The 14,601-nt window shown below is 54.0% G+C and overlaps 1 protein-coding gene across 2 annotated transcripts; it reads right to left on the bottom strand.

Annotated features, from left to right (window-relative positions):
- Positions 1-1,231: 1,231 nt before the first annotated feature.
- zeb1b (zinc finger E-box binding homeobox 1b) lies at positions 1,232-13,513 on the bottom strand. 2 transcript variants are annotated; one of them, XM_029842835.1, is made up of 7 exons: positions 13,278-13,513; positions 8,790-8,951; positions 7,853-8,058; positions 7,423-7,528; positions 5,400-7,099; positions 4,583-4,757; positions 1,232-3,158 (listed from the first exon to the last, which is right to left on the bottom strand). In XM_029842835.1, exons 1-7 carry the CDS (start codon positions 13,468-13,470, stop codon positions 2,599-2,601), a joined length of 3,102 nt encoding a protein of 1,033 aa, XP_029698695.1. In that variant the 5' UTR covers positions 13,471-13,513; the 3' UTR covers positions 1,232-2,598. The 2 variants fall into 2 exon arrangements, with proteins under 2 accessions (XP_029698695.1, XP_029698696.1); XM_029842836.1 differs by having other exon boundaries at positions 7,853-8,055; positions 13,278-13,512.
- Between the last annotated feature and the right edge of the window lie 1,088 nt (positions 13,514-14,601).

Below are 14,601 nucleotides of genomic sequence, written 5' to 3'. Positions count from 1 at the left end.
AGACTTAAAGGTGAGATGTACAGGTGAGACTTAAAGGTGAGCTGTACAGGTGAGCTGTACAGGTGAGACTTAAAGGTGAGACTTAAAGGTGAGCTGTACAGGTGAGCTGTACAGGTGAGACTTAAGGTGAGATGTACAGGTGAGCTGTACAGGTGAGACTTAAAGGTGAGCTGTACAGGTGAGCTGTACAGGTGAGACTTAAAGGTGAGATGTACAGGTGAGACTTAAAGGTGAGCTGTACAGGTGAGCTGTACAGGTGAGACTTAAAGGTGAGATGTACAGGTGAGACTTAAAGGTGAGCTGTACAGGTGAGCTGTACAGGTGAGACTTAAAGGTGAGCTGTACAGGTGAGCTGTACAGGTGAGACTTAAAGGTGAGCTGTACAGGTGAGCTGTACAGGTGAGATGTACAGGTGAGACTTAAAGGTGAGCTGTACAGGTGAGCTGTACAGGTGAGCTGTACAGGTGAGACTTAAAGGTGAGCTGTACAGGTGAGCTGTACAGGTGAGACGCTGGCTCAGGTGAAAGAAGGAGAGCTAATAGGGAGCGTGTGGTCATCGATGTTGTTTATTGTGAGACGGGGGGGTCATAAAAAACAAAGAAGGAGAAAACCCCAAAAGTCATAATTATAAAATGATGAGGGCATTAGGAGGCGGATATAAAAATGGGCGGGACTTGACGTATAAAGTAAGAAATAAAAACACAGGTCATTATTATTTTGGCTTGGTACAAAGGACAAAGTCAGATGAAACACGCTCATGCTAGTAGACGGTTAGTTCCAACACTTCAGTAGCTTCAGAACGACGACGGGGAAGGAAACCAACGTGAGGAAGGTCGCAGGAGGTCACGGGTTCCAATCTTCAGGTTTGCAGGTCGAGGAGCAGAACAGGTTTGTTCCAGAACCGTCCTTCAGCAGGCCGGAATCACAGTTTTCCAGGCTAGCTTTGGCTCCTCCCCCTTACTAAAATATATTATCGTATTAATACAAACTACGGTATTGTACACTACACTGTAATAAATAACCATAAAAGAAACATAAAAAAAATAAGACACATAAATATAAAAGTTCTCTATGTCTAAGCGGATCCGGGGGGGGGGGTAACACTGCCATTGATGGAAACATTCAGAAGGTTCAACAATACAAGGACACAGAAATTAATACTGACGGGTAAGAATTCAAACTCCTGGGATTCACGTCTGCCGGCGTTTGAACACGTGCACGAAGCTTCCAAAAGGCAGAAATAACACTGGACCGTCGGCCCGAGAGGGAGCGGCGCCATCACGCCGTCGCTCCGGGTTGCTCCGGGTCGCTCCGTGGTCGCTCCGCGGTCGCTCCGGAGTCGCTCCGGGTCGCTCCGGAGTCGCTCCGGGGTCGCTCCGGGGTCGCTCCGTGGTCGCTCCGGGTCGCTCCGGGGTCGCTCCGGGGTCGCTCCGGGGTCGCTCCGGGATCTGGGACAAACCTGATCACAGCTGCTGGACGTCAGCAGCAAAATTCAATGGCACTTCTGATATGCATGTTCTCTGCTGTAGTCTTTGCATATGGCTCGGGGGGGGGGGGGGGGGGGGGGGGCACGTCGCTGCGCCCCCGCTGACTGGTGCCACCTCATGATGAGAAACGTGATACTATACGTAGCGTAGCATAGCATAGTGTAGCATAGCTTCAACACAATGTGCAGAGCATGAAAGATCCTCAGGCAACAGAAGTGGGCGGATTTTGATCAGGAATTTTAAAGGGGGGGGGGGGGGGGGGGGGGTTCTATATGATGCTGGGACGAGCGGTGCTGCCAGATTTATTCTTTCTTTGCATTTAGACAGAGTGGAAATAAGAATTGTTCACATAAAACTCTAAGAAAATGGACGAGCAGCGTTAAAGTTGCGTATCCGGCTCTGCTCCTGAATTGTCCTGATAATTCGATATGTAGCAAATCTCTCATATGACTTTCAGAAAGAAAAAAGCTGCCCCCCCCCAAAAAAAAGAGTCCTTCTATAAAATACAGACTAAAGTAACTGTGACAACCAAATTGAATGAAAGGATCCGTCCTCCCCATCTGTTGTGTTCATAAAGCTCCCGATCCAATCAAAAGAACGCTAAAACGGGCTACGCTAGCACGGGCTACGCTAGCAGGTGCTAGCGCGACGGCAGGTGCGGCTAGTGCGGTAATACTGACGGGTTGCAGCTCGGCTTCATCGAGCGGTAAACCGAGCCTCTTGTAGTGCACAGATTCCTCTTCCAACTTAATAAAATACTGACTTTTTGTTCATTGGCAATAAAAAGGTATAGAAATCTCTCCCAACTGTACAGCATTTAAAGGTTAAAATATGAGCGATAAAATTAGTAACACTGATAGAAAGTAATGACCCTAGTTGTTTTAGTAATAAAACGTTATCTAAAGTGTGTCGGCTCCAGCCTCCACAGGCTGCGGGATGCATTTTCCTTCATCTGGATCTTTACAAACGGGAGATTCCTCCCTGGGGAAACTGGGGTTTCCAGGCACAGCTGGTGTCTCCAGGGAGGTGGAGGAGAACGTCCCGCTGCGCTGGTGCTCCTGGAGTCTGATTGGGTTCCTCCTCTTTTAGTCTCTGACTCCTCCTGAGTTGTTTAACCCTCCTCCTGGGTCACCTCTCCTGTAGTATCCGAAGCCTCCTCCTGTTCCTGAGAGCTCCTCAGCACCTCCTCCTGCCGTGTGTCAGCCTCCTCTTCCTCTTGTCTCACCTCCTCCACTCCCTCAACCATCATTCCCTCCTCTTCCTCGTCCCCTCCTTCATCACCGATCTGCACCACCTGGATATCATCCATGTCCACTGCTCCTTCCTCCTCCTCCTCCTCCTCCTCCTCCTCCTCACTCTCCTCCTCCTCCCTGGTGCTGCTGCCCCGCTCATCCGAGTCCAGCGGGGGGGAGGTGGGGTGCTGCCTCTGCAGCGCCTCTGGGTCGGCCTCTTCGGGGCTCTCCGGGCCTCCTGCTGGACCTGGAGTCTCCTTCTTGCAGTAGGAGTAGCGGTGGTTCATGTGCTGGGAGTAGGATCCCGAGTGGGAGAAGCGTTTTCCGCACTTGTCGCACTGGTACGGCTTCTCCCCCGAGTGGAGGCGCATGTGTTCGATCAGGTGGTGCTTGTGTTTGAAGGCCTTGCTGCAGATGTTGCACTCGTGTGGTCGTTTTCCTGCGGAGAGCAGAAACATCTGTTAGCACCAGAGGAGCCGGCCGGCGCACCAGCGCACGCCCACCCTCCGCTTCCAGACCCTCCGGATTCCAGACCCTCCGCTTCCAGACCCTCCGCTTCCAGACCCTCCGCTTCCAGACCCTCCGGATTCCAAACTCTGGATTCCCAACTCTGGATTCCAAACTCTGGATTCCCAACTCTGGATTCCAAACTCTGGATTCCAAACTCTGGATTCCCAACTCTGGATTCCCAACTCTGGATTCCAAACTCTGGATTCCCAACTCTGGATTCCAAACTCTGGATTCCCAACTCTGGATTCCAAACTCTGGATTCCCAACTCTGGATTCCCAACTCAGTTAGCAGCATTAAAGGTGTTTGTGGAGACCTGATCAATCGCTCGTCATCGTTCAGTTATTCACAAATGAAAGTCAACAACTTCAATGAGCGACTGAACCTTCTGACACCGACAGGGTGGGGGGGCTGTGCACGAGTGCACGGGGGCTGTGCAAGAGTGCACGGGGGCTGTGCAAGAGTGCACGGGGGCTGTGCACGAGTGCACGGGGGCTGTGCAAGAGTGCACGGGGGCGTCACCACAGTGGTCTCATGTTGTGCTTCTCGTCTAGATTTTCCACTGATTAATGGGGATCTTTAAAGGTCGTTAGTAGCCAGGGTTAGGGTTAGGGTTAGTAGCCAGGGTTAGGGTTAGTAGCCAGGGTTAGGGTTAGGGTTAGTAGCCAGGGTTAGGGTTAGGGTTAGTAGCCAGGGTTAGGGTTAGTAGCCAGGGTTAGGGTTAGGGTTAGTAGCCAGGGTTAGGGTTAGTAGGCAGGGTTAGGGTTAGTAGGCATGGTGAGGGTTAGTAGCCAGGGTTAGGGTTAGTAGCCAGGGTTAGGGTGAGGGTTAGTAGCCAGGGTTAGGGTTAGTAGCCAGGGTTAGGGTTAGTAGCCAGGGTGAGGGTTAGTAGCCAGGGTTAGGGTTAGTAGCCAGGGTTAGGGTGAGGGTTAGTAGCCAGGGTTAGGGTTAGTAGCCAGGGTTAGTAGCCAGGGTTAGGGTTAGTAGCCAGTCCCTCCTCAGCGATTCGGGCAGCTCAGAAGCACACGGTCTTCTCAGCGTCGGGGTGGAGCTGCTCTCCACGAGCATGAGCTCATCGCACCACCGTGGTCAGCAGGTATGAAGCAGCAGCAGAGACCTCTGGCTGCCTGAGTCATTCCTGCTGGGATGGACGGACGCCTCCACCCTGCTGCTCAGAATTCCCCTTTCCCTCAACCATGTGAGTCATGTTGACCCTCCCAGCAGAGCTGCGATCTTTGAAATCAGCTCTCTGCTCCTCCAACCCTCTAACAGGAGCCTTTCCAACACATTCATTCAGCTCCTTTAGTCGGAACTCCGTATTTCCGCCTTTTCCCGCTCACAGATGGAGGTCTCACCTGTGTGCTCGTACTTGTGGCGCAGCAGCGAGCTGCTCTTCTGGAAGATCTTGTCACACAGGTCGCAGGCGTACAGGCCGCTGTCCGTCTTCTTCATCTTCTTTCTCTGAGAGCCCGAGTCCGAGTCGTTCTGCTCCTCCATGGTGGACAAGCCCTCCGAGTCCAGTCTTTCCTCCTGAGCAACAGGGTCACAGACACATGGGGGGTTAAGGGAACGTTGAAGAAGTCTTAATGTTCTGTGTGGTCCAAAACACGAGCGTATCTCTTAAGCTTCTCCTCTTACACGGGTCTGGTCCACTCAACAGGGAAGTTTAACCCAACAGCAATAAGTCGATACGGCCTTTAAACAGCTTCACAGGGATCGATGGGCGGCGTGAGGAGAGTGAAGCCTCGTCCCGCCAACACGTCTCCATCCATCACCACGCTCCCATTACACGTCCGCACAACCAGAACTATTAAAGGCCATCATTCTTACACAGCGCTCCTTTCTGACGTTTCTATATGTGACTTATTGATTCCACGTGGATGCTTCCAGTCTGTCTATCACGTCCAGGTCTTTTGAGCAATAACTAACGATCTGGGATCGAGGATCTTATTGCTTCTGACAAAAAACCCTGGTGTTACGCAACAATATTTCAGGGTTTCATTAAGTCCTTAATCGGTAATAGAAAATGAATGTGCATCCTAAAATGAAGCAGACCCACATTTAGCAAATGTTTGGGACCACTGATGGCGTGCTCAGGGTTCGTCATCGACTAAGGATTAAGCTTCGCCGTCTCTGTGGACACCTTCTATGATTCCAAAGAGGTTTGCCCACCTTCAGCCCGTTGAGGTGGAGGGTCTCCTGGGTCTGGGTTCCTGCAGGACTGCTGGCTGTAGTGGTGTAGGTGTAGGTTAGCTGGGGGATCAGGATGGTCTGCTTGTTGCTGCTAGCTAGCGCCCTCAGGCATTCCATCGTGGTCACCATATCCAGGGCCTTGGCGCTGGGCTGGCTGGCGTACAGTGCAAGTGGGCCGGCGCCCGGAGCGGAGAGTGGAAATACCTCTTTCTTTGTGCAAGTTAAGTTCAGGGGCTCGTCATTGGTGGATCGAGAGCAGGGGGCGGGGCAAACCTGCGCCGCCATGTTCTTGACATCCTCGCGAGCTTGCTTTGGCAGTGACAGGTCCAGTGGGCTGTCGGTGCTCTGGGACGTGTGAGGGGGGGGTGGAGCAGGACTACCGGATGTTAAGTTTAGTGGTGACGGAGGGCCCGGCGGGCTGTGAGTGCCATGGACCTCGGCCGGAGTGGCTTCTGTGGGGCTGTCCTGAGTGGCTGAGGGGCTCCTGTGGGCCACGTTGTGACCTGCAACCAGAGACACAACACTGTTGGCCTCACACAAGTCCTCTTCTTCTGAGGGGGGGGTTGGAGCCCCGAGCGACATCTGACCCTCCTGCATTTTGTCGAACCATCTCTTAACCACGTGGACTGGCAGGCTGACCGAGTCGGAGATCTTGGCCAGGTCTTCCTTGCTAGGGTCTGCGTTTAAGGCCGAGTAGGCCTTGAGGAGGGACAGAATGTTTTTGGGCTGGGGGCAGAACCCCCCCTCTGACAGCAGGGCCGCCACAGCAGACTCGGACCTTTCTAGAGCTGCTCCATTAAACCTGAGCCCATCCGCTTTGCAGTGTTTGAGGGCATGGAGTGCTTCCAGCCCCCCCGGACAGTTGTCACACAGGATACAGGTTTTAGTGGTCTTCTCTTCTTTCTCTGCAACCTGGCTGGGCCTGGAACCTCGGACTGTCAGGTCTTCTGGCAGTTTCTGGGATTTGAACGTGTCTGTGGCTTTTAGAGATTCTGGCTCTGGCTCCTTCTTCAGGTTCTGGGCTGTGAGCTGGCCCTGAGTGGGGTCCAGGCTACAGTTAATAATGAGTTTAGCATTCCCATCCTGGCCCACTATCGGCAGGCTGATGGCTGAGATGAGCTGCTGATGTGGCGCATGCAGCATTCCGGTGGCGAACCCAGCGCTGAGCTGCCCCGGACCCTTGGCGCTGCCCTCTAGCACCTGGCGAATGACGTTACCATCCACGGCCACCTTGAGGGCGTTCTGCAGGTCCGCCAGGTTGATGCTGATGGGCGACACCAGTCCAACCGTAGGCAGCACCACAGCCTGCACGGTGCCCTGCAGCGGCGCTGCGGCGCCGCCGTTAAAGAGCCCAGCGCTCACGGCAGTGACAGTGGGCGGAGCCATCACGGCGGGCTTGTACTCGTGCTCCAGTGGCTCAGTCTTAATCTGGTTCAGGGGCAGTTGCTCCTGCAAGGGTTTGCTGTGCTCCAACTTCTCTCTAATCTGGGTCCGAAGAACCGAAGGTGATGTGGACAGCAGCGGAGATGGACCCTGCGTCGGGCTCTTGCCGTTGCCCAGGCGCGTCCTGCCGCTCGCCGAGATGACGCTGATGCACTTCTTGCTGCTAATGTGAGAGCTGTAGGAGCCTGAGTGGGAGAAGCGCTTCTTGCAGTTGGAGCACTCGTACGGTTTCTCTCCTGGACGAGACCACAGACAAGGAGACGTGTTTCCATTAGCGACAGAATGCAGCTAAATGATTAAGCTAGGCTAGGAAAAAGCTCTAATGCGTTTCAATGATACTTAAATGCTGATGTAATGGCACCACTGGGAACTGGCCCCTCTAATTACTGTCCCATGATGCCAGAAGAAACACAATTACAGCACATTAAGGAAAGCGCACAGTGGAGCCAAACACAATGACGGACATCTAAACCTAAACGAAACATCAATACGGGTCCAAGCGGACATGTGTGATCGTAGGGAAGGTGTCCAGGCCCCCCCGGCGTGCTCGTGCACTCACCGCTATGGATGCGCAGGTGCTCCTTCAGATGATGCTTGTATTTAAAGGCTTTGCCACATTCAGTGCATTTGAATTTGCGATTGCCTCCAGACGGCGCCACGTGTCTCTGTCGGAGAGAGGAGACGCAACCAGATCATGACCTTCCGTCGCCTTCACATTCCTTCCCCAATGTCGTTAATCAATCAGGTCTAAAGGTCGGGCTTATTTCTGACGTCCGCATGAGGGTTGCTCGAGGAACCAGGCGAGGATTAAACCGGGTCACAGCTGTTTACGTCTGAGGTTCCAGACGGGCGGCGAACCCAAGTCGGGAATAAACCCTGAGCGAACGATCCGTCCCAAACATCTCAGTTCTCCAACATCGAAGCTCTCGCTCGTATTTGACTGCACTGAGTTGAGTCGTGTGGGAGCAGAGAGCTCGGCAGATTCGTACCTGGTCTCGCCCGCTCTTGTGGACCGCCATGTGACGCTCCAGCTGGGCCCGGTAGGCAAAGCTGTAGTCGCAGTCGGGGCAGCTGAAGCTCTGGTCCGTCTTCTCGTGTCGGTACTTGATGTGCTCCTTCAGAGAGCTGTAGCGTTTGTACCCACGGGCGCAGTACGGACACGTCAGCAGCTGGGAGAAGGAATCCGGCGTTCCTGCTGGACACAAGCACAGGGGAGCAGTTACAGGAGTGGAGCTCGGTACCACTGGAACAGAACCCCCCCCAACAGGTAGCAGCAGCGCTCCCTTAGGCTGAGTAGGGAGTCAGGCAGCACTTTCCCCGCAGCAGGTTTCGTTTCGGTGAATCCACCATGTGATCACCTATTGTGCGCTGAGAAACGCCCACGTGCGAGCAGAGTGAATCAACAGCGGCCCGGCTGGCACACACAGGGTCTCAGTGGGCCGGCTCCCACACAGGTAGATCATTACTGTGTTAACAGGTGATGTATTAAGCGCCCCGGCGGGACAGGTGAGAGCCCCGGGATGGGAACACACACATTACAAGCAGGTAGCTGTGAGTCACGGCTCACACACACGTGACAGGTTTACTCAGGTGTTGCCGTCTCACTTCCTCCCCCCTCCGCTCCTTTTTCCTCTCTCTGGTTAACAGGTGAAAGTCAGGCACCGTGGGCCATAAGGACGGGTGGAAGAATGTCCCCGAGTGTTAATGGGGTGGTGTTAACACCTGAGTGAGGCGGGGGGGCGGTCGGGGGGGCCGTCCCCTGGGGCTCTTTCACGTCTGCTGGTCACCAACAGCAGCAGCTTCCTGTTCCTGCCCTCAAAGTCTCGAGATGATCGGAACATTTGCATGAACACCACTGAGAACGCGTGTTTACAGTCTTTGGGGGGTCCTGAGTGTATGGGTGCACACAAACTGGGACCTACGTACCGTTCTCGTCGTGACCGCTGGTGTCTGGGGTGCCCAAGCGTTGAGGCTCGTCCTCGGGGGCTTCTGGGTAAATGACGGCGGTGTCGCCTTGCTGGAGCATCTCCTCCACAAGAGCATCGGTGCTGACGTCATCTTCACCATCGGACAGGCCGTCGTCCTTCACTGCGAAGACAAAGGGGATGATGAAGAGCGTCCTACTGATGTCACACTGGCCTTGTGCATGATCGGATCCTCTGGTGATCCTCACAAGGGGATCCTCCTCACAAGGGGATCCTCCTCACAAGGGGATCCTCCTCACAAGGGGATCAGCAAGCTCGTTAGCATTAGGAGCCATCGGCTACAAAATGAGCATCAGGGCCTCTGAGGTGAGGATGATGAGGGAGGCGCTAATTATGGAGCAACTGTGTGAGTTTAGGAAGCACAACAGCATCCTTCCCTGTTTCCCAGAGCTTCCCGATTATTCCCTAGTGGCTATGCCCCGGTGGAAATCACGCCGCAGCAGAGAGGTTTGATATTTAATAAGCAGTTTAATTTCATTGAACTTTATTGTGGGTCGTTCCGGTCCAGAATCCCAGAACCAGAGCAGGACCAGGTTCTGATGAAGGCCAGGGTCACAGATAAGCCACAAATAGGGAGAAACCATAACGTTTTTCAACTTCAGATAAGTTTTAAACGTAATTCAATAAGGTTAAAGCAGGATAAAATGATCCAGAAGAGATGTTCCCGGGGACCACATGGGCCAGAAGGTGCGCTCACAGGCTGGATGACCTTCGTCCACAGTCAAATTCTCCTGTCCAAGCTTCAACTTGATTTGTCTCTGAAGGATGAAGCATCTTGGAAGAAAGCACTAACCAAGCCCCCAATCAAAGCAACCGCCGCGCTGGTCCTGCTGGGAGAGTTTAGACGTGCACGTGAGCGCTGACTGATGAGAGCAGCTGGGATCTCCTCAGAGATGGAGACGCTCATGACTCAACATCACAGTAACAGCAACACTTCCTCTGGGCGCCTCAGACATGCTAGGAAACAATGCAGTAGTCTTTGTTGCTATGGTTATTGAAGACTTTTAGGAGTGGACCCCCCCCCCCCCCCCAGCAGTGGGACCAGCCTTGGAGAGACGATGGCAGCAGGTGCTGAGACTGTTGAACTGATGACTTCTCATCAGAAACTCCCAGGGAGTTGATCAGCTCACCCCAGATATCACTGACACCGTTTCATCCCAGAGAACCAGAAGCTACCTGACAACAAGCGAACGCTCCTGAGCCGGCACGAGACGTGCACGTTAACACATGTGCCAGGGTGGCACACCAGCCCCTGGAACAGCTGCATGGGGTTCAGTTCAAAGCGGTTAACACTTGTCATTACGCAATTATTACACCACAAAGCAGAGGGTTAAACTCCTGCTAGTCTTTAAATCGGGTCCTTGTGAGTGGGTGCACCAGCTAAGCTAAACACACGATGCAGCAGATCTGGGAAATGCTAAATCAAACAGCTACTGTAGCTCAATAGCCAGTCAGGACAGCACGCTACCGTCCTCCCGTGTTAATTAGACAGGAGGGAAGAAGTCCGTTGGTCATCTGGGTTCTTCGGATGTGCTGTTGTTGCTAGTGGACAGTTTGCATGTGAGAAAGTGCTGAGCTGCACGTTTCCTCTTGTTTCTGCTCAGATGCAGCATCCAAACACCCCCCAGCAACTAAATCCTGAGGTGTGTGTGGAGTCAGGCCCTGGCTGGGGACCGCTGCGACGAGCCAGTGTGTGTGTGACTGTGTGTGCATGCGTGCGTGCACGTGTGTGTATTCTAACCCTAACGAGCAAAGCCACGATTGTTTGGCTGGAATTAACAGCATTAAACGACTATTTGGCTTAAGGTGAGGTGATGGTTCGAGTGGGAGGGTGAGGAATGTGTTGTGTTTATGAGAGGGGGAGGGGGGGGGGGGAGGGTGGGGGGGAGAGGGTGGGAGGGGGTGAAAGAGGGGGTGAGGGGAGGGAGAGAGAGGGGGAGGGAGGAGAGAGAGGAGAGAGGGTGAGGGAGGGTGAGGGAGGGAGAGAGAGGGGGGGGAGGGGGGGAGAGAGGGTGAGGAGGGAGAGAGGGGGGGGGGGGGAGGGAGGGGGGGAGAGGGTGAGAGAGGGAGAGGGTGGGAGGGGGTGAAAGAGGGGGTAGGGAGGAGAGAGAGGGTGAGGAGGAGGAAGAGGGTGAGGAGGAGAGAGGGTGAGGGGGGTGAGGGAGGGAGAGAGGGTGAGGGAGGAGAGAGGGTGAGAGGTGAGGAGGGGAGAGATGGGGGTGAGGGAGGGAGAGAGGGGGTGAGGGAGGAGAGAGGGTGAGGGAGGAGAGAGAGGAGAGAGGGTGAGGGAGGGAGGAGAGAGGGTGAGGGAGGAGAGAGAGGAGAGAGGGTGAGGGAGGGAGAGAGAGGGTGGGAGGGGGTGAGAGAGGGTGAGGAGGGAGAGAGGGGGAGGGAGAGAGAGGGTGAGGGAGAGAGAGGGGGAGGGTGGGGGGGAGAGGGTGAGAGAGGGAGAGGGTGGGAGGGGGTGAAAGAGGGGGTGAGGGAGGGAGAGAGAGGGTGAGGGAGGGGAGAGAGGGGGTGAGGGAGGAGAGAGGGGGTGGGGGAGGAGAGGAGAGGGTGAGGGAGGGAGGAGAGGGGAACAGGGTGCGAGGGCGGGCGAGGGGGAGAGGGTTAGGGAGGGAGGTGTCCTGTGTCCAGAGAAGCCGGGAGGGTTCCTGGTTTGGCCGTTCTCAGGTCTCCTGACATGTAAATCACACGTTTGTGCTGATGGGTTAGGGGGGGGTTGGGGTGGGGGTGAGGGGGTGAGGGGTGAGGGGAGGTGAGGGGGTGAGGGGTGAGGTTAAATGACCTCCTGTCTAATTAACACGGGAGGACGGTATAGCGTGCTGTCCTGACTGGCTATTGAGCTACAGTAGCTGTTTGATTTAGCATTTCCCAGATCTGTGTCTCTTGTGATCCATTTAACCGGGCTTTGTACTTCCATGATTTTGCTCCGTGCACGTTCTGTCCTGGCGCCACGATGACCTGCTGCTCACTAGAGAACCCAAATCTGTGCTGCTGGAAGGGCCTTGACTACTGGTTGGACAGGTTGGGCGGGTTGGGACTGGTTATCTTATCATCCTTAACCAAAGGGACAGTAAATGTCCTCGTGTCCACTGAATATCGCTGAGCTGCACCATTTGTGCTCTCCCTCCATTGATGGTCATTGGTCCACTCGTGTGTCCTGAGCTGTCCAGTCGGCCCCCCTGCTGAGCTCATTATTTACAGCTCAGGGTCAGGACACCCACCACCAGAGGTCCAAACAACCACGCCAAGCACCGTGAATGCTGCAGCAGAGGAACACACCTCGCTGGGTATCGTTAGCTCTCAAGCTAACGATAAAAGCAGTCAAACCAGGTCTGATCCACTCTAAAGGATCACGAACATAAAAGGAGTCAGGTCCGATCAAACGTGGCTCCATGCGTTCGCTATCACCAGCTCACAGAGCAACACATTAGCTTAGCTGGAGCGAAGCTGCTAACTCTGTCAGTATCGGAGCTCAAAGCATCGATTTGGGTTTTCCGCTTTAACTGGTCGATTGCGCAATCCCCCGATTCCCGCCTCAGCGTGTGCCACAAAACTTCACACCTTCTGTTCAAAATCCAATATTAATGAGGCTCTTTGTCAGAAATGAATCCTTTTTTCCAGGAGAAGTGGGTGGACTGCAGCTAACTCCCTGACCTCCTCCGATATCACGTTCCGAGCCCAAACTGAGGTCAGATCACTGCGCAGGAATGTGGAAGGTTCCTCCCTGCTCTCAAACCATCCGTCACTGGACGTTCTCTCCACCTCTCACACGTCACTTGGCCTGAAAACGGCAGCCGAGCTGTGCACCACCCTGCAGGAACTGTGGCCGCCGGGGCCTCTCGCTCCCCCGGCTCCACTCTTCTCCTGATTTCCTCCCCCAGCCCTAAAATGCCCCGACCGTTGGATGGAGAGGTCAAATGGTGCGATGAGCGTAACCTGGGGCTTGTGTCTGCTCATAGCATTCATATGAAGTCAGGAAGGCTAAAAGACTCCAGATTGGTCTGGAGAAGGCAGAGGATGTGATGTCAGCATTTCCTGTGTTTCCTGGGGTAGAAGAGAGGTCAGGGTCGCCCCTCTAATGCCCGGCGGTGCCACCACAGCACTCCTGGGGCTGTTTTGGTGCTAGCGAGTCTGCGTCTTGTAGGCTTTGTCTTTGTTTAACGTGTTGCTTCCTCTCTTAGTTCGGGCTGTAGAACTGCTTCCTTCAGCCTTCACAATGAGACAAAGGTGCTGAACGTGCACGCTCAGCCTTCCTGTGCACGAGCACGGCAGACGTGGCCTCGGCAGTGATGCTAAAGGTGGGCGACAGGAAATGGAGATGCTGCCTGGAGACAAAGATCTGAGCGACCATGACGGTTCTTGTTGCCCCCGCTGGTTCCTGTCCCTACACATGGAGACCATCGTGTGAAGGTGGTGATCTTACCGCCGCCCCAGCAGGGCCCCCCACGGTGCTCCTCCTCAGGCAGCATGTTGTCACACTCTGCTCCGTCGGCCAGGACGCCGTCCTCCTCCACGATGTGCAGCTTGTCCTCGTCGTCCGAGTCGGAGCCTCCGTCCACCACATTACTGTAGTTAGTCACTGCCACAGAAGAAGAAGAGCTTCCATGATTCACCATCCACTCAAATCAGGTTTCAAATTTCAGCTGCATTAGATCTGGATTCACACATTTTAGAAGCCATTGAAAGTTGCTACATCTGGACCAGAACGGTGGGGGGGGGGGGGGGGGCATGACTGCGTCCACTGTGGATCCCCCCCATCACCCCCCCCCCACACCATCATCATCATCATCATCACCACCACCACCAATCATCACCACCATCACCATCATCACCACCATCATCACCCTCACCCATCACCATCACATCACCACACCATCATCATCACATCATCGATCACCATCACCATCTCACCAACATCACCACCATCATCACCATCATCACCATCACCACCATCCCCATCATCACCACCATCATCACCATCATCACCATCACCACCATCACCATCATCACCACCACCATCATCACCACCACCATCAATCACCACCATCATCATCACCATCACCTCACCACCATCATCATCACCATCACCACCATCATCATCATCATCACCATTCATCACCACCATCATCACCATCACCCTCATCACCATCACCACCATCACCATCACCACCATCATCATCACCATCATCATCATCACCATCACCATCACCACCATCATCATCATCATCATCATCATCACCATCACCATCATCACCATCACCACCTCACCATCACCATCACCATCACCACCATCATCATCACCATCACCACCATCATCATCACCATCACCACCATCATCATCATCATCACCATCATCACCACCATCATCACCATCACCAATCATCACCATCACCCCATCATCATCACCATCACCACCATCATCACCACCACCATCATCATCACCATCACCACCCATCATCATCACCATCACCACCATCATCATCATCATCACCATCACCATCATCACCACCATCATCACCACCACCATCATCATCACCATCACCACCATCATCACCATCACCACCATCATCATCATCATCACCATCATCATCATCATCATCATCACCACCATCACCATCATCACCACCATCACCATCATCACCATCATCATCACCACCATCATCATCACCACCATCATCATCACCATCATCATCACCACCATCATCATCACCACCATCATCATCACCACCATCATCATCACCACCATC

Source organism: Takifugu rubripes, chromosome 10 (genome assembly GCF_901000725.2).
Source record: "Takifugu rubripes chromosome 10, fTakRub1.2, whole genome shotgun sequence".
In the NCBI taxonomy this organism is placed as follows: Eukaryota; Metazoa; Chordata; class Actinopteri; order Tetraodontiformes; family Tetraodontidae; genus Takifugu; species Takifugu rubripes.
The sequence above is the reverse complement of the archived record's forward strand: the minus strand, read 5'-3'. Positions and strand labels throughout refer to the sequence as shown.